The sequence below is a fragment of the Chiroxiphia lanceolata genome, chromosome 12 (genome assembly GCF_009829145.1).
Source record: "Chiroxiphia lanceolata isolate bChiLan1 chromosome 12, bChiLan1.pri, whole genome shotgun sequence".
NCBI classification, from domain to species: domain Eukaryota; kingdom Metazoa; phylum Chordata; class Aves; order Passeriformes; family Pipridae; genus Chiroxiphia; species Chiroxiphia lanceolata.
The window spans coordinates 20,154,265-20,173,377 of NC_045648.1; the positions used below are offsets into that span (position 1 = coordinate 20,154,265).

The following is a 19,113-nucleotide window of genomic DNA, read 5'->3' on the forward strand; positions in this document are numbered from 1 at the left end:
ATTCCTGAAGTGTTCTCTGCCTTCCTAAAACCCCTCAAGGTGCAAGGTCAGAGTGCAAACAGTTCTGGGCTCCAAGGAAACACAGCTGGATCTGTTTGCAGGTGTATCCAGAGGTTCAGGCTGGGTGGGGGTGAGATGTGCAGAGGAAAGCCCCTTCCCTCAGGCTGTGAGGGCTCCACTTTGCCAGCCCATCCCTGCATGTGTGCCAGCACAGTAACCTGACTGACACGGTGTGAGCAGGAGGGAGGAAAGGAGGCACAGCTCCTCTGCTGCATGACAAGTGTTCAGACCTTGGCTTCTCCCTCTGCTCTGCATGTTCCTTGTGTGCCTCTCTGTTCCCCCACTCTGTGTGCTCAACAGGCCTCAGACCAGCACTTTGTAAGGCCACGTTTCCAGCCTCCAGTCCACACTGACGTGAGAAAGCTCCATTTAGAACAGAACCAAAGCTAAACCAGTTTTGAGCTTGAAAATAAATGGCTTGAGATTTATCCATATTTACCCCCCAAGAACCAAATGTAGGAAAGATCCAGTGTACAAAAGCTTCCAAGCACTGGCTGTGGGAGCTGGAGACCTGTGGGAACGGGGTAATAAGCTCAAGGATCAGTGAGATCTCACTACCATCACTTCACAGTCCTTAAGGGGAAGACCATTCACCTGTGAAGTATTTTACATCTGTTTCTCGTCTGCATCAGAATAAATCAATAACTCTGTGGCTCTGAAGTAGTTTCAAACAATGTGACATGAGCTGTACCTTCTTTTTGGCAGGTTGTGAAGACTTCATTAGTTTTGTGTTTGAATTTGGAAAAAGTTTATGTTCTATGCACCTGACAGAAGATGAAATAGCTTTGTTTTCTGCATTTGTTTTAATGTCAGCAGGTAAGAGATGAAGGTTTCCTCTGGCTTTGTTTGGGTAGAGGTTGTTTTTATTTTGAGGTCTTTTTAACGATAACATTAAGACTATCAGACAGTGTGGAAATGTCACATCTTTTGGAGTGTCTCCCTCATCAAAAGTTTTATTTTAATAAACACATTACAACTGTGAATTTAGGAATCAGTTAGTTAAGTTGGAAATCCTAGTCTAAGCCCTTGTTTTCCACATTTTGACCTTGTTGAGGACTCAGCTTCTTTAGAAAAAAGCTTAAATGCCTGTGAGTGAGACCGCTGGGCCGATGCTGGTGAGACAGGCAGAAGGTAACACTGAACTCATACAGTCAGCTTTCACATCTGTGAGCTTCCAGCACCACCTCAGGCCTGTTCAGCAGCATTGCTGTGTTAGTGTGGCAGCTGAGGTGTGTGCCCACCGTGGGACTGGGGACACTGAGGCTGTGGTGCCGGGTCAGCCCAGAGCCAGCCTGGCTGTGCCATGCCATGGCTGTAAGAACTCCTGCTCACAGGGCACCGTGCCCCAGGCTCTGGGATGGCTCCTCAGGCAGGGGGAACAGGATCCTGGGCCAGAAGGTCAGTTTGTGTCTGACTTGGAAGCAAACTGGGTTTAGGTGGCAGTGCAGTGGGCTCGGGAGTGGTGGTGAACAGTCTGTGGGCAACAGTGGGTTTGTTGAGAGCGTCACAGATCCACTCTCATGCTCTTTGCCAGATGGGAAGTGTGTTAGCCCGGTGTCTTAGCAAGCCCCAGAATCCTGCAGGTCTGGCACACACAGAATGCAGCAGCTCATACTACTTTTCTGCCACGAAGTTTAAAGCTGCTTTTTGTTTTTTTAGTATTTGAATCTTTTCATTTTTCTGTAAGTCACTGGAGATCTTTGCAAGATCCACTCCAACTACTCATTCATTATATGATCTGTGCATTTTGCAGTGAAAAGTTAGTAGCTTCATTTTGTAAATAGCCTGCATTTTACAGACCTTTTTAGCAAACGAGTAATAAATCATACTCAGATTCATTGCATTCTTCTAATTAAGGGCTTGATAAAAGTAATTTAATTACACGTAATAATTGTACTCCAAAACCTGTTGATTTTGAAACTCATTTTCTATATGAGAGTATGTAAAATGGAGGGCAGGTTGCAAACAGGAAGGATGACTGTCAGAGCCTCAGTCGTTCCTGGTGCTCTGTGAGCCCTGTGCAGCACTAGAGGTGTTAACTCCATTTATGTTCAGATCGCTCATGGCTTCAGGAGAAAGTGAAGATTGAAAAGCTCCAACAGAAGATCCAGCTGGCACTTCAGCATGTCCTACAAAAGAACCACCGAGAGGATGGGATTCTAACAAAGGTAAGAGTCAGACTGTGCCGTGACTCTGAAAATATGCCTTCTTAGGAACACTGTCCTGATTAAGGTGTAAAAGCTTTGACACAGTTAAGTTGTTATTTATAAACCCAGAATTCCTTGTTCAGAATCAAGGTGCTTAGCTGGAACTATTTACTGAAAACCACAAAAGGTGAAATGATGATGTGCTAGGGAACAGGGTTGATAATGGCCTGAAAGGAAGGATTTTGATGTGGAACTTCATGAAAAGTGATGAAGTTTTTTATCCTCGTTCTCCTACATGACTTTTCTGCCACACAATACTATTTCAGTTCTCCAACGTGCAGCCTTAATCCTTGTGGGATCTCTGCCTGCATGACAATTAAGTTTTTATTACATGCAATACCCAAACCAAACTTGTTTTTCAGACTTCCATGAGAAGTTCCCCACACAGCCTTTTTCTCAGTTCTTCCAAATCCTGAAACCTGGGGAAAAGAGACCCCACATACTATTATGCTCATCTAAAGTATCTTCACATCATTTTTCAGAAAAGAAAAAGTGGTGTGATGTTACAAGAAGTAAATCTGGAGAACTGAGGAAAAATAAGCCCTTCCTGACAGAGGTAGTTCCTTATACAACTCTGCACAGCCAGAAAGCTTCTGCTTAGTTTCCCACCACAGAATTCATTACAATAAAAGCAAGAGGGTCCAGCCCAGCCTTTGTGGATTTTCTTCATTTCAAATCCTGGCTCATGGACTTCTTTTCTCAGTGTATACTTTGGATACCTTTGTTGGAAGGAAGTTTCTTCCATGTGCTTTGATACAAATCCTTTACTCAGTAGCTGATATTTTTGTGATATTTTTGAAGTACCTATTTTTCACCTTATTTGGCTTAAGTTAAATAAGTCCAATCTATTGCATTGCCAGTTCCCTCCATAGTACTCACAGTGGGTTTAAAAGCAGCTGGGCTGCCTTTTTCCAAGAGTATGATTTAGTTGCATGAATGAAGATCCAGCTCTGAAATTCTGTATCAATCCAGTGAGGAAACCTAATGACACATTTTCCGAGGAACTTAAAGATTATTTCACAAAGAGCTGGGAGTCCATTACATAGATACCTTTAACACACCCCCCTGGCTGTGCATCTGAAATGTCACAATCTGAACAGTTGTGTTTGGGAGAGTGTAATCCTTGCAGCAGGGTCGGGAGGGCTGGTTCCGTGTATGACCGTATGACTTTGTTCATTTCTTTACAGTTAATATGCAAAGTGTCTACTTTAAGAGCACTGTGTGGACGACATACAGAAAAGCTTATGGCATTTAAAGCAATATACCCAGACATTGTGCGACTTCATTTTCCTCCACTTTACAAGGAGTTGTTCACTTCAGAGTTTGAGCCAGCAATGCAAATTGATGGGTAAACGTATCACCTAAGCACTTCTAGAATGTCTGAAGTACAAACATTAAAACAAAAGAAAGGAAAAAAAAAGGAAAAAAAAAAAGAAAGAAAACCAAGACACTTTATATGGCCCTGCACAGACCTAGGGAGCCAACACACTGCACATCTCTTGGCGGTCGGGGTCAGGCGAAGGATGGGAAACAATGACACAAAGTTGAACTTGTTTTTCTCATGCATATGATTTCCATTATGCCTACAAATATGGACCCTTTTTCTGTCTCAGCTTCTCAATCCTTGACCTCTGTTTACACAGACTGAGGGTACTAATGTCAGAAGGTTGTTTTCTCCTGTAGTTCACTGCCCAGACTTTTGACAGAACAATCAATTTGTTGATCAGAACAGAGTCCACCCAATAATCAGCGACTGGTGTGAGGTGCAGAGATTTCAGCATCAGTTTGCACAACTTGCTCATTGTTTCATGAAGGACGATTTTTTTTCACCTACCACTGTTTGCCAGTAGACAGAACGGCATGAAAAGGGTCCATAGCAATAGCAACAATAGCATTATAATATATTACAGGGTAAATGGGCATGAAGACTATATATAGCAAAAGAGATATTGTTTATATATTGTTTTAATTAATATAAAATGTAGTTACTGGTATAGCTTTTCTCGTTGAATTGATAAGGCACTTTCATTTTGCACCTTTTTCTTTAAATTAAATGCTAGCGTGTTCATTGTTGTGTTGCATGTGCACCAGAAATTCAAGTTTAACTGAAAAAGGTTTGGCAGGTACTGGTACATTGGGAGGTATTTATGCTGCTGTTTTCCATGTTACTTTTAAAGAGAGGCTGGTCATATCCTGAAATGGTTACAGATTTTTTTAAAGAGTTGAAAATAATGACAATTTTCTACATAAAAATAATCTTTCCAGATGTTAAATTCAAAGGTACTTTTATTTTTAAATCTTTCAAACCTGGATGTTTAAAATTACATGCCTAAATTCAAATTTAAGTGCAAAGTCAAAAGCCTCATTGTCAAAGGTGCTGAGTTTCACTGTCAGAGTCAAACTAAGCAATTACAGCTCATTTCCAAATGAGTAACACAGCACCTCTGAAAATCAGGCTGTTAAATGGTGTATTTCTGCCCACCATAAATCCAGGTTTGAAGATACTTACTCAAGTCTGTATCTACAGTAAAAGTATGTGTGTATGACATGTATGTGGAAAAGTAATTTTTATACATAATATTCCATACTTTTGTACTCCATATGGTAAACAATGCCTTCAGACTCAAACGTGAGCCCAGCAAAACCAGAAGGAGTGTGACTGCAGGGAGATGAGACCCTGACCTCTGTTCTTCCAGCATCCAGCAGTTCAGTTCCAGGGAGCTGATCAGAGAAGTCCATTGCTCTCCTTGTTTAGAAAGAAGCACTTTAAAGTTTAGCAAATGGGGACTAACAAAGTAGAGGCAACACTGTTGCTAGAAAGCAATTGGTTCTACTCTGTATAATGCCTGGAAATCATTAATATCATAAATCTGCATTCTGTAATTCTGACTCCTGTACTGCAGAACCAACCAATAAGCTGAATCTTGCAGTCTTATTAATTACATTCCCTCCAGGAAGAATTCTGTCTGTGAGTAAATCTGGCAGCAAACCCAGTGCTGGAGGAGGCAGATTCACAGTAAACAACCTTACAAACTGAACTGTGGCTGTTTGAGCCAGAGATGTGTAATTGGTTTTGGATGAGATGGAGATGCATAACTGGATGCCCTGTGGGCTTGCACAAAGGAAGTTTCTGATAAAGTACAAAAAAAAAAGCTGGGAACTTCAAAAAAGGAAAAGGAATGAGACAGAATGTGCTTTAGTTTCCAAGGGTCAACAATCTCACGTGTGTTACAGTTGCTGAGAAGTAACACGTGAGTAGAAGCACACTGAAGCCTAAGGATTTTAAAAAGGAGAATGGGGTCAGTGGATTATGATTAGCAAAATACAGGCTTATTCTGTGGTTTGAACGTGTTTCCTTTGGGGTTGATTTGAGACATTTAGCTGTGACACCTCCTGAAGTGTTCCAGTGTTCCCATCAGGGAGGCTCAGAGCTGTCACTGTGCTCCAGGGTTTGGAGGGAGGGAGAGGAGCATCACTTCCCTCCCCAGAGCAGTGACCCCGAGTGTGGGAGGGCAGCACCCGCAGCCCTGGGAGCACTGGGATGGAGTCAGGAGAGGGCTCCTGGGAAAAGCCCCCAGAGCTGCCTTTTGCTGCTCCATCCTGCTGCTCCTGGAGAGGGGGCTCAGCCCAGCATGTGCCCTCCCCATCCCACTGGAACACGTCTGGAATCATTGTTTACTTTATTGGAGTAACTGGCACGATATGGTACTTGCATTCTAATGTCTGTTCCTATTTTTGAAGCAACCCTTTTAACTAACAAATGTTTTCTGAATGTGACCAGCCTTAGGTGCTAGTCCTGTAAAGATCAACTAAACTTAATCTCAGTGTCAACTAATGAGTACTGAAATAAGACCTGTACGTTTTTAGAGAGCAAAATACAACTCCTGCTTGTGACAATATGTAGACTACCAGGTAAAATATATGGGGATTAATTTTCAGTCACATCCTTTTTCTTACCTTTTCCTGATGAATATTAGTACTTTACCAGGCACCTCAGTGCCAGTGGTTTTGTTTGGATTCTAGTTTGGCATATTTACACTCGTAAGTCATTGACAACACCATTTTTGGAGCATTTACTAATACAGTACGTAACTATAAAAGGTTTCAGACAGGGCCTTAGCTGACAGTGATCTTCCAGGCCAGAAAGGGTTGTCATTTTTGTTGGTGGGAGCTCCTGTGCTGGCCCCTTCTTAAATCAGGCTGTGCACACCCCCCAGGTAACTCTGCTTTCCTGATCCCAGGGAACAGTCACTTGGCAAAAGAGTGTACTTGTTGTTTTGCTCTCCATGGAGAGGGGAAGAAAGGGCTGCAGCCTGGCAGAGGTACTGATGAGATCTGCCAAGGAGGCTTTTATGGAAGGGGACACGGGATGGCCCTGCCAGAACCAGCAGAGCAGAGGAAACACATCTGCCCAACCTCTGGGACTGGGGCTGGGGTCAGATGCTCAAACAGATACTCAGTTAAAAACATACTTGAGGTCAGTGGATATTCATGAGTATTTTCATAATCTGCCCAGTTCACTACAAATAAAACACTAGGATAGCTAAGAGAAAGGAATATATTAGGGTTTATGACCTGGTCCTCAGAGTCTGCACAGATGTTTTCATTGGGTTATATTTATCCATGGAGATGTTTTCTGGCTTTCTAGAAGGAGACACTGTCCTGTCATTGGAACCACCCTGATGTGTGTCATCCCCTCTAGTATTGACATTGAAAAACTATGGGATTAGGTAAAAAAGGGAGGCTGTTTTTAAGTTTGGTTGTTCTTTATTAGCTTCTCTTAGTCTGGATACCAAGATATCTGTGTATGTGCACCTGTGTGTGTGTGAGAGAGTCCATTGTGTGAGCACACGAGTGTTTGTGTGGGTCCGTGTGAGTGGCTGCTTCTAGGCTGTTCAGTGTCAATGAATAAAGAAAATGTATTCAAAATACTTAAGTCAAAAATAGAAGGTGGAAAAAAGATTTATTCTATACAAAGCCTTGTCTGGACCACTTTAGAGAGACTTCTATTTTTTTAACCCTTCTATAAATGTTTGATGGCACTTGAAATATTCCTGCAATAAAATGTGATTTGTGTAAACATTAAAAAAAAAAAGATTTTGTAATGTGAAACAATGAAAGAAAGTAATGTAATTTTTCTAAAAAACAAAAAAAAACACAAACGAACGAACTTTGTATTATTTTCTTGATGGAATTTGTCTATTTGTCTTTGGAAAACTTTTTATTTCATTGAATGTGCCATAGTAGAGGTGTGTTTTTCTTTTTCTTTCCTTTTTTTTTTTGTTGTTTTTACATTTTAGATTAAAGGAATAGCTGTGTTCCGACATTCCAAAATGCAAGATGACATAGCAGTCACGATTAAAAGGTTTGATTAGTAAGCTTCAATCATTGTTGCTTTTTTTGCACATGTTCTTCATTCCTCTACAGTGCAATATGTACATAGAGCACTTGCGGGTGTAACCTTGATCCCTCAGGGAAAAATACATATTTGTACAGGATTTTTCTTTTTTTTTGCCTTTTTTCTTTTCTTTCCTTTTTTCTTTTTCTTTTTTTTTTTTTTTTGCTAAGGAATGTCGATTGAATCACTTGTCTGTTGTTGAGGGGCAGCCAGATAATAATCCTAAACCACTGTCACAAAACATTGATTGTTTAAATTTTGTGCCCTTTTATTATTTAAAAAAGAAAAATAAAAGTTATTTTCTGACAGTTCTTTGTGCTGATTGGTGAAAAAAAGGGTAAATAGATAAGCACCTTATGATTGACTTAACTGTGAATGACAATCCATCTCGTTTCCAACAAGAGAAGCCCTATCATTTTGGAGCTGGGGTTATGAGGCAGAAACTAATGTGCTCAGGGATCTTCTAAAACTCTTCAACAGGGTGGCCAGTACTGCTGGTGGAACAAATTGCTTTTTAAAAAATCTGCTTGTATTTCTTCCCTTCCCCCTCCCCCCAGGCACAGGAGAACTGGATATTTTTGTTAGCTAAACGTGTGTGCCTCGTTCTCTGACTCACTTTTGCAGCACAGCTGCTTTTTGCTCGCTATTTTGTTCGAGACAAAACTCCAAACAGCGCAAAGACTTCACAGTTATATTTTAGGAAATAAATGCTGACCCACTAAATAAATGATTGAAATTAATTTCAGTACCCTCTGGATGTTTTTATAACGATAGGGCTATTTTTCCAGCTGAAGTTCAGTGTTCTGCAACAGGAAATGGCTTTTCAGTATTTAAGTTGTCATAGAAAACGGGTCAGTGGCTGGTAGTACATTAGGAATGAAAAAGTCATGGTTAGGTGGCAGCAGTGAAGTCACACAGAAAGGGACACAGATCTGCAGGAATACAGGAACAGCACTTCAAACCTTGTCTGGCATTGTTGCAGATGTTTCATGGTAAAGCAAAAGACCTGACTGGAGAGGAACACTGAGGCTGAAGACATTGTCATGTCTAGAACAGCAAATACAGCCATTGCGAGGGGGTTGGCAGCGGCCCCGAGGCCCAGCAGTGCCTGGGAAGTGTCCCAGTGCCAGGCTGGAGGCTGCTGGAAGCCTGGCCCAATGAGCTGTGTGTTGTGGCTTCATGAAAGCAGGGCAAAACTACGAACAAAGGGAGCAAGACTTCAAGCCTTTGGTTATGCTGGAAGAGAGTGACTTTCTCCATCAAACCTGTCTGTCTGCTTGCAGAAAGCACCAGTTTTCCAGCATCTTTGAGGGTTTTTCACGGGTATTTGGCTTCCAGCTGTTTACTTTAGATTGCTTAGGGCACAGGGAAAGTGGCTTCTCCAGCTGCCAGGCAGTTGAGCCTGGAATGGCCTTGCCAGGCAGAGCAGGGCTGAGCCAGCACTGACCTCCTGATCAGTTGGTGTGCTTGGCAGCTCCAGCAGAGAATTCCTGCTGCTGCTCACAATAGACCCCGTTCTTTCCAGACTTGCACATCAATTAAACCTCCTCTTAGAATGGACAATCGATCAGATGTTTAACTGTGCAGTGGGATGAGCCAAACACTACAGGATCTTTTTCTGGATTGGCATAGACAGTCCCCAGTCTGCAGTGGATGAACTGAACAGGTTACACAGGATAAGCTGTGCAAACAATGTGTATTTTTTTCCTTAGACATTCCTAAACTCCCCAATGTAGATAACCCTATTAATATAAATGTCAGAAACAGCATTTACTATACAATATCCAAAAATAATAAGCAATTTTCTCTTGAGTATTCAGTGTATGAAATTCTACCTGTGCTAGTGATTCAGATTGCACAGAACACCTTTATTTTCCCTAGCTGGAGAAATATAACTATTAGAATTATTTTTTCATAATTAATACTAATATTTATTACTTTAAAAGTTTCATCCATTAATATATTTGAATATGAGCCTCCTATTTTCTTTTTGTTTAAATATTCCTGTCAGTAAATCATTTGGTGGAAATGAGGGCACATGAGGGCACATGCATACAGATACCAAATACAACAACAAAAAGCAAAGTTTTCAAATGTAAAGGAGTATTTATTTAAAAATCCTTGCAGTATGTGCTTTAACTCTAGTACTGTGATAATGGCTCGCTACATAATGTTCAGTCACTGGACTTGGGGGGGAAATGTGTAACATTTAGGAGAATATACAGTCTATCTTTGGAACTTCATTCAGGTACTAAATAGAATTTTAACATCAAAACAGAAGCTGTATTCTACCTTTTCCATATGTAATGTTGCTGTTTGTATTTTTTTTTGCCTTTATCATTGGTAGAATATAGCAATAACTTTATAGCAATAAGTAGGCTATCCAAATAAGAAACAAAACATGATAAAGGCTTCAGATCAATGCTCATGGGTTCACTTCTTCTGCCACAAGATTCACATGTATGTCTTCCCTCATCATCTCATCACTTCTTCAAGCTGAGCTTCACAGTCAAGTTGTCCAACTTGATGTGTGCCATCACCCTTTGTTACCACGTGCATGTTCTGTGTTCCCATGTCCTGTGTGTCCTTGTTCTCCCGGGGTAGTGTTTCTCAGGGGTTCTGAAAGCACGATCTCCGGGGCCGTGTTTCTCTCTGGGTTGGCATGAGCCCCTTTTGCCGGGGCGGGGATGTGACCGAGCTGTGATTAGTGGCAGCCTCCTCGCTGAGGGAGCCGAGCAGCTGCTGTTCCTGGGACCTCTGGGCTGCTCCAAACGCCCGCAGCCCCCAGGCAGCTCCTGCGGCTGCCCCGGTGCGGGGCTGAGCCGCATCTCCAGCTCCCTGGGCAGCGTGTGCCCTGTGCCGGCACAAGGCTGGCCTCGCTGGAGCCCCGCTCTGCTCCCACCCCGAGCAGCGTTCGCCTCACACGGGCTCTGATAACGATCTGAACGCTCCGGCAGCGCTCAGATGACGAGTTGTGACTTTCGGTTTGAGAAACACGAGCCCGGGTTACCCCCCCGAGTGTCGGTGTGGATGCACAGCCCTTACAGGAACTTGCAGTCTGTAATCTCATCTCTGCTAAGGCAGAGGATTCATAAGCAATACAGTGAATTGTAGTTCACAAAAAGGCAAACGTACTGTACACCTTTGGAAATCCAAAACGTTCCTCATTTCTACACTGATTTCGAACAAGTCACAGAACAGTGGTCAATGTTTGAAGTATTAGGACATTAACTGGCTGCTTCTTTCTATGTAACTGTATTGTCTGCCTGCTCCTTTTCTGGAGAAGTGTTTTTGTATTGGATGTTTGGGCCAATGGGAGGCTTCAAGCTACAATGTATTTTCCCAGATTAAATATATTTAACATATGACAAACCCCAGACAAGGCTTTTTAAAATGTACAAAGAACTGCAGTGTTAGGTGGTTTATTTGCAAACTGTTTTCAATGTTGTCCATTTTTATGGCACCTTTAACAATATTCTTGTTTCCAAAGTACAAAAAAAAAGGTTAAAAATACTCTAGCCATAACTGAATGTCAAGCAATAAAAACAAATGACTTTTTGTGCATAGATTTAAAAGAAATACAAGTTTTAGACATCTGCATGTAAATGCAATCTCTTGTTTACTGCTTTCTTAAACTTGAGCAACTGATTCCTTATTTTACTACTAATTTAAGGACTTGTAATGGCCTGTAAACATTTTATCTTGCTCTATTCTTTCAACTCTGTCTCTGCTTTGGAGTCATAATATTTAATGTTGTTCTGCTCACCTCTATACAGTTAACTTTTTGCTTTCATTCTGTATAGATAAAGTTATACTATAAACAGCCTACACAGTGCAAATATTTATCTGTTTATCAAATACCACATTATGCTGTATAATATCTGTTTTACTATATAATCTATTTTAGACATAGCTGTTTAGAACTAGAGTGTGCTATTTTTGTGTTTTTCTGATGTGTGGTGCTAGATAAGTTACTTTTGTGAACAAAAACAAACAAACCCCTTTTATTCCTAGACAATACCACCTTTGGGTCTTGTTAATTTCACTGAGTATAACTATATATAAATATATATATTTGTGTATATATATATATACACCAACATATGCCCAACAAGTACCTGTATCAGAGTACAAGATTTGGGACATGGTTTTCTCTTTAAATGCATAGTGTCATTATATAAATTATTCTATAGTATATTTAATAAGGAGAAAATTACTTCACCAGTACAGATACTTGATATCAAATGTAGAATTTTTTTCTACATTATTAACATTATTAATTATTAACGTTATTAAAAATGTTCTGTCCAGCTTGTTATCCTTTTGGTTACTAAAACAGTCTGCCTGTATTGTATCAAACCCAAGAGAAACACCTAATCTGCCAGTCCAGAGCAGTTCCAGCGTGCTGGCTGGCTGGGAGGGAGGTGGTTCTGTGGCTGTTGGGAGAACTCTGCTGTGTTGCACGAAGGGTGTCCTGTTGTGTGCCAGGTCCTTCCTCCCTGCTCCCGGCACCTGAACACACCCCATGGGGGTGTGCCCGGGCCAGGCCTGCACTGAGCTGCAGTGGCTGTACATAGGAATGTTCTGGAACTCTTCCATAGAGATGGATGGCTCAGTTCCCTCCTTGGATATGCTTTAGAACCAGGCACACATATCCAGGGACAGCCAGTAGCAACTAAAGTTCATTAAGAAGTGGAATTTGCAACGTTTTGTCAGGTATGGGGGTTTTGTTTTTCTTTTTTCATGTATACCTTAATTTACGTAGCCATGTGCCCTTCAAAGTACTCCTGTCCCCTGTTCCCTTCACTTTAGATATTGTTTTCATGTTCATTCTTAAAAACTGATGGATATCAAATATCTAACTAAGGAGGTAATTAACCTTTTAAATATTTATTAGAATTTTTCTGTAATATTACTGAATTTATAAGATCTTTAGCAAAGATTTTTGAGCAATTTATTAATAACAATGTTTCTGTTTACTGCACTTTTTGATAATAGAAGGTAGTGAATTTTAAAGCCATGGTTCTTGGCTTCCATGCACTGCTTTTATACCCTCAATCCAAGGAATATATATATATAAATAATTTTTTTTAAACAGCAAACATACTGTTGACCTAAAATCAAATACAAACTTTACTGCACCGTGGGTATATTTTCATAAATGGAATGTTTAACTGCAAACACTATCAGGACAATTATAAAAACCTCTTGAAGCTACAATCTTATTTAAATATAAGCCATGACAATTTTATTTTCCCTTGTTGATTTAAGTCACCTTTTGATATTTTGAAAGAGAAAAGGACTACTCCTAAATCTGTACGTTCCAACTACTTACAGGTAATGCCAGGAACACGTTCCCCCATTGTTTGAACAGTTTGATATATTTATGCAAAACCATTTGGTTAACATTTCTCCTCCCTCTTTACTAAATATTCAGTGTACCAACGCCAGAATCAATGCTGATTACAAACACACATCAGATTGAAGATTAAGCACACAGACTTAAAAAACCTCGTTGAGTGAAATGCTCAGATTTCTGTAAATACACACAAGCTGAAATGCAATGATACTGTACATGTAATACGTGCTGTCTGTTATGTGTACAGTATGTATAAATTCCTTTCTAGCCACAATAAAGTGTAAGCCATCAAGAGGAATACTAAAGTGGTATTGTACTAAACCTTTGCTAATGATCTTTACCCAGTCACTTCACTTGTCCCCCTCATGGACCTTTCCAGCTCACCCCTACAATAGCCTGCTTATATTCGAGTTTGTTATTTTACTCGGTCCCGAAAAAGTATTTTGATTCATTTTGTAAATATGACTGTAAAAATAAGAGATTTAATGTTGTCTTTTAAATACTCCAATTTTCATTCTAATATGAATGTTGTTATATTGTACTTAGAAACTGTACCTTTAATATTACATTACCTTTATTAAGTGCATTGAACACATCGATTTTAGATGTGCTTTATGTACTGTTATCCTGTAATAAAACTTCAGCTTCTAATGGAAAAATCTGTCTTTTTGTCAGTAGCATCTTGCTTGTTTTTCTGAGTTGTGGTTAGTAGGTTTATTCCTTAAGGAATGCACTGATACAAAATCAGGCTGTGCTTCCAAGCCCACGTGTCAGAGCTGTTTTCACACAAACATCACGTTGCATTTGTCAGCAGGGAAACAGGACGACTCCTGAATACCTTTCAAGCTCCCCTTTTGGCCAACAAGAGCTTTAAACCTTCTCAGAAAGGATGCGGATTAATCTACTTTCCCTCTCCTTGTAGGGGTCTTCATGTTTGAAATCACAGTTCACTGCACCAAGTGCCAAACACAAGAAATCTGCCACAAACCCTCCCAGGGACCTTCCCGGTGGAATTACCACTCTGGGATAGATCTAAATGAGGATTTGGGTATCAAATTGAAGTTTTAATACAATTTAGGGCATCAAAAATCAAAGTTGCAACTCCCCTCTGCTGTGCTAACCTTGGGAGCACCTGACTGTGCCAGCAGCATGCTTGGTCTTGGGGCATGTGAACTTCTCCTTGTGTACCTCCTCAAAAATGCCTCAGTCCTGCCAGAGCTTTGAACAGCTCAGGATTTATATGCCTGACCATGATCCAGGGATAGACACTAGCATTCATCTTTGAAGCACTGGATCTGGGAGCAGCTTCACCTGCAGATCAGCTCCACAAAAAAAGGAGTGGAAGTGGTGACTCTCGAACTGCAGCACTGGGCAGTGCCATTTGTTCTGCAGCAGCTCCATGTCTGCAGCAAAGACATGAAACCCCAGATTTAACTTTCTCATCCTCAGGATTTGATTGCTGCCCAATCTTTCCAGTCACAGGAGAGTTCCTAACCAGCAAGATAGAGGTTAGGCAGCAACTATAGAAAGAACCATGTAAGTTCATATAAAACACAGGTTTTCTGAAGTAAGAGACAAACTGAGGACTCCTGTCCTTGCCCATAATGAAGGCTAAGCTGTACATTTGGAGGTGGTGGGTTTGATCCCTGATTATTTCACAGAACCACAGAACTGTTGAGGGAGGCAGGGCCTCCCGAGGTCACGGGCAGGGCACCAAGAGCTGGTTGCCCACAACCAGGCTCAGCTTTTGAGAGTGTCTCCAAGGATGGTGACTCCACAACCTCCTTGGGCAGCCTGTGCCAGTGTTTGTCGCTCTCACAGTGGAACATGTTTCCTGATGTTTGTGTTTATGCCATGGAAGGAAAAAGATCACCTGTAGGAAGTAGCACCATTTTATAAAAAAAAAAGAACCAAAAAACCCAAACCAAAAACAAACGAACAAAAAACCACACCAGAAACATACACTGCAGGTTTTAGAGATGCAGTCTGAAGCAGGATTTAACCTGCCACATTCACAAGATAAGCCTCCTTGTCATTCAGCTGTGTCACTGTTGCCATACCTGGGCTGGGCAGTGAGATCACTCCTCGGAGTCTCCTCCACTGGGCTCTGGATGGGTCCAGCAGGGACAGGAAACCTTCCTGCTCCTCTGAGATACACAAATGGAGAGAGGGCAGAATTAAAATCAATGTCCTTAAAAGTGATCTGCAAGGAAGCTGAAGACCCCCCCCTTGTCGATGGGTTTGGAAATCATTCTGAATCATCTCCGTGTTCCCATGTATTAGCCCAGTTTTAGTCACAGGACACCAGGGGGACACTGACTGCTCCATGTCCCATCCTCACTGCCCTTCATTTCCCCACCTGTGGAGCAGTGACTGGTCATCCTTTGTGTGTAGCGTGCAGGCAAACGAGTTTTCATCACCCAAACCTATGGGTTCTGACAATGACCTGAATGCCACTTTACCACCCCGGGAAGCCTGATATCAGCACAAAAAAAAAAAAAACAACCCAAACAATCAAAAAACAAACAAACAAACAGCCCCCCCCCCCAAAAAAAAAAAAAAAACCAAAAAAACAAAAACCCCAAAAAAAAACCCCCCAAAAAAACCCAACCAAAAACCCAACACATTTGTGCGCTCTCCCACGAGATCACAAACGAGAAGTGATCCAGGGAAACTGGACGGCCGGGAGAGGAGCGAAGCTGAGGAACGGGCACCTCAGCCCTCATAGATGACCCCAACCCCTGAGGGACGGGCTGGACGGCCACCGGTGCCGCCCGGGATACCCGCCCCCTGCTCAGGGCACACACGGCTCCTCAAGGTCCCACCTCTGCACACCCGGGGCGGGGCGGGACGTGCCGCTCAGGAACCCGCCGAAGGAGTCCGCCGCGCCCTCACGGCCCCGCCCGCCGGAACATGGCGGCCGCGCCCTGAGGCGGCCACTGCCGCCCGCGCCCCCATTGGCTGGCTCGGAGCACCTGACCCGCGTGCCGGGCACTGATTGGCCGGTGCCGTGAGGGCCTGCCAAGAGTGGCGGCCGCGGGGGCCGCCGCTGAGCTGGTGAGCGAGTACTCTGTGCGGCCGAGCCAGGCGGGGGTAGCGGGACACGGCGGGGCCAGCGAGACCACTGCCCCGCGCTGCCACCGCCGGGGGTAGAACGCGCCGCAGCCCGGGGCAGCGCGCAGACCCAGTCCCCGCCCCGTCCGGCGCCGTCCCCCGCGCTGAGGGCGGGCGGGACGGTGTGCGAGCCTTCTTGTCGCTGCCGCCGCGGGAGCGGGAGGAGCGGAATCCCTTCCCTGAGGGGCTCCGTGTCCGTGTGTGCCCACGGCGGAGGGACAGCGAGGGCTTGGAATCCAGGGCCGTGGCGGTTGTTCGTGTTTCTAACACGAAACGCCCCTCAAGACGTAATTCGGCTCCTTTAAACCGAGGGGTGGGATGGGTTTGAATTAGTTTGTGTATGATGGGTTTGAATTAGTTTGTGAGGTAAGACGTAAATAAATCCTTTCTTACTCCTTTCACAATAGCTTAGGAAGGTTGGTGTCGTATAAACCCTGTACACTGGAAGGGCTACGTAAAAAAAAAAAAAAAGAAGGTAAGATCAGTGTAGAAAACAAAACCAATTCCAGCAAGTTCAACCCAAAGTTTGGTTTTCTTTGATGAACATATGAAAGTGTGTAACTACCATCAGTTTCTCTCATTGCATCTAGAATTTATATATTGTATTAGTGAAACTGTTCTTTTGTACTGTAACGAATGTGTATTTATTGTTGAAACCAGAAGGAATTAGTATGTCTGTAACTTCCACAAGAGGAAATCTGAAAACACTGTGTAGGCGTCCTCTTTTATTTTATAAATTATTCTGAGTTTTGTTTCTTGGGGGCAGGTGTGGCCTTTGATTTTTTTGTATTGCAATGTATTTGTGTTGCTTTTTTTTTATTAGGGATATTACACCAAAAAATGGCAAAGAAGTATTTTTCTCACACGAACTTATGAAAAGTATTCCTTGTCTCCGAGCCTGTCTGAACTGTGGCATTTATCGAGAAGGTATATTGTGTTACTTTATCACCTTGTGCTCTTTGTTATCATCCCATGGACAGATGCTCATACTGTTTTGGGGGAGAGCTGGGTGTTCTCTGGCACACAGGGATTTGTTACTGACTCCTCCAGCAGGTCTGTGCTTTCAGCTACTGTGACACTTCAGAGAACAGGAGTCCAGGGTGGGCCCTCTGGGTTCTGTGTCTTGAAGGGGGTATTTGAGGGTTTTGGGATAGAGGTTAGGTTATTTGTTGGGGCTGGTACCTGTTTTTGCTTTCTCTTACCTACCAAAGAGGATGAAGTTTGACCCACACCCTTAACTGGGTCAGGGTGAGGGGCCCTGGTAACCACAAACCAGACCGAATGCTTTTTAGGGATTCATGTCTTGCTGTCTGTCCGTGTCTTCCTCGCTATGTAGAAGGGTGGCAGTCCTGTACATTGAAATCCTTTTCACTTTGGTCTTTTGGAAGTAGCCAGCACTGTTTTCATAAACCCAACAGCATAGGAGCATAAAACCCAACTCCATAGGTGCAAGTGGAGAGACAATAATTCCTTGATTATTGCAGAAACTCTGTAGAGTGTTAGCTGAAGGCAGGGAAATGAAACTGTGTGAACACAGGTGGTACAGGCAGTGTTGTTTGTGCAGGTTTTATGTCCTTTTTTTTCCTTAAGGAAGCAGAATCAGCATTTATTTTGCATAGTGAAAGGCCTGTCTCGTGCTGCTGGATTTGAGCATGTGGAGGGCTGTGTTTTAGACCACTGGTTTCCTCAGCAGTTGTGAAGCCGGTAGGGAGGTGCAGGTGCCTCCTGGGGAATAACAGGCACACCACAGAACCACGGAGCTCCTGTGCTCCAAGGGGGAGTTCAGCATGGGGAGAGATAACTTGTGCAAAAGGGGAATTACTGTATTTTTATGAACTGACAATGAGAACATGCCACTTGAGAGGAATACCTGCTCTCTCTATCCCACATCTTTAACTAGAGAAGGCTTTTCTGGTTCATCTCTGTTGGAGCAGCTTTCCTTGGAACCGGCAAGAGATGAGCACAGCCCTTACAGCTCGCTGCTGGTACACCTGATACTACTGTAGGATTCTTCCTTTGAAGGGTGTCTGGAGTAGACACTCAGGAGTGGGATTGTGTTCAGCTGTGTGTGGTTCAGGTGTGTTTACAGCCAGGAGAGGCCAGAGAGGCTGCAACTGGGAAGAATCAGGAACTGATGGAACTGGGTTGTGTGGCCATAGTCAGGGGGCAGAGAAAATTAAACCTCTTGGAGCAAATGTGAAAGGAAAAGCTGGAGGAAATTTGCCAGTTTTTATATTGGGGTTTTCTGATAGATATTACTTAAGTCTTGGTGTAGAAGCGTGAAGGCAGGGTGCGGATAAAATGAAGGGGGAAATTTAAGCCGTCAGCTCCAATGAAGGATGATGCTGTAATATGGGCAGAAAAGCTCTGTCAGATTATTTTGGTTTGCACCCTGGTGAAGCCTGTGACAGCACTGCATACTCAATGATCTTGATGTGCTGCCATTTCATTCAGTGCTGAATGCAGCCAATTCGAGCTGCTAGAATTTCTTGATGTCCTACATTGGCATTCTGAGTCAGCATCTTGTCGCTGCTCCAGCTTAATTAAATTTGCCAGTTGTGCCACGGGGATGGACACATCCCTGTATCCAGAGAGACAGCTGTGAAGTGTTATTAAGAGCTGTGGATGTGATACTGCTGGGTTTGAATGACACTAGAGATGTTTCCTACTGCTGAAATAGTATCTTAAAAATATGCTTTTTCCAAGATCAGCAGTTAATGTTCATTTTGTCTGCCTTAAGTATTTTCTCTCTTAAGAACAATTATTTTAAATAGAGCAGGGCTGAGCTGGTTGGCCTTCATGTACTGGAGTGGTTTTAAGAACCAGCTTTGTTGTTGTTAGGGCAGCTGTGCCCCTTGCCCTGGCCTAATGTCATTTGTGGTGGCTCATTCCAGCGTTGTTTAGAGTAGAAAATTAAACTCTTGAACTGTGTGCTCTGTAAGAATTTCTTCATTAAAATCTGGAGTTTCCGGTGT

At 42.7% G+C, this 19,113-nt stretch overlaps 1 protein-coding gene and 2 long non-coding RNA genes across 6 annotated transcripts in view; 2 read left to right on the forward strand and 1 right to left on the reverse strand.

Moving 5' to 3' along the window:
- RORA (RAR related orphan receptor A) overlaps positions 1-13,683 on the forward strand; it is a 358,029-nt gene extending 344,346 nt beyond the window's left edge. For all 4 annotated transcript variants that reach the window (XM_032700479.1, XM_032700482.1, XM_032700480.1 and 1 more), the window contains 3 exons: positions 766-876; positions 2,116-2,228; positions 3,455-13,683. In XM_032700479.1, coding sequence (XP_032556370.1) covers positions 766-876; positions 2,116-2,228; positions 3,455-3,619 — 389 coding nt within the window. In that variant the 3' untranslated portion in view covers positions 3,620-13,683. The remainder of the gene's footprint in view (positions 1-765; positions 877-2,115; positions 2,229-3,454) is intronic.
- Positions 13,684-14,900: 1,217 nt separating this feature from the next.
- On the reverse strand, positions 14,901-15,946 carry LOC116792974. Its single transcript, XR_004359326.1, has 2 exons — positions 15,850-15,946; positions 14,901-15,171 (listed from the first exon to the last, which is right to left on the reverse strand). It is a non-coding gene; the product is annotated as an uncharacterized LOC116792974 (long non-coding RNA).
- A 340-nt stretch (positions 15,947-16,286) lies between these two features.
- On the forward strand, positions 16,287-19,017 carry LOC116792976. The gene is made up of 3 exons (XR_004359329.1): positions 16,287-16,613; positions 16,962-17,065; positions 18,044-19,017. It is a non-coding gene; the product is annotated as an uncharacterized LOC116792976 (long non-coding RNA).
- The last annotated feature ends 96 nt before the right edge of the window (positions 19,018-19,113 follow it).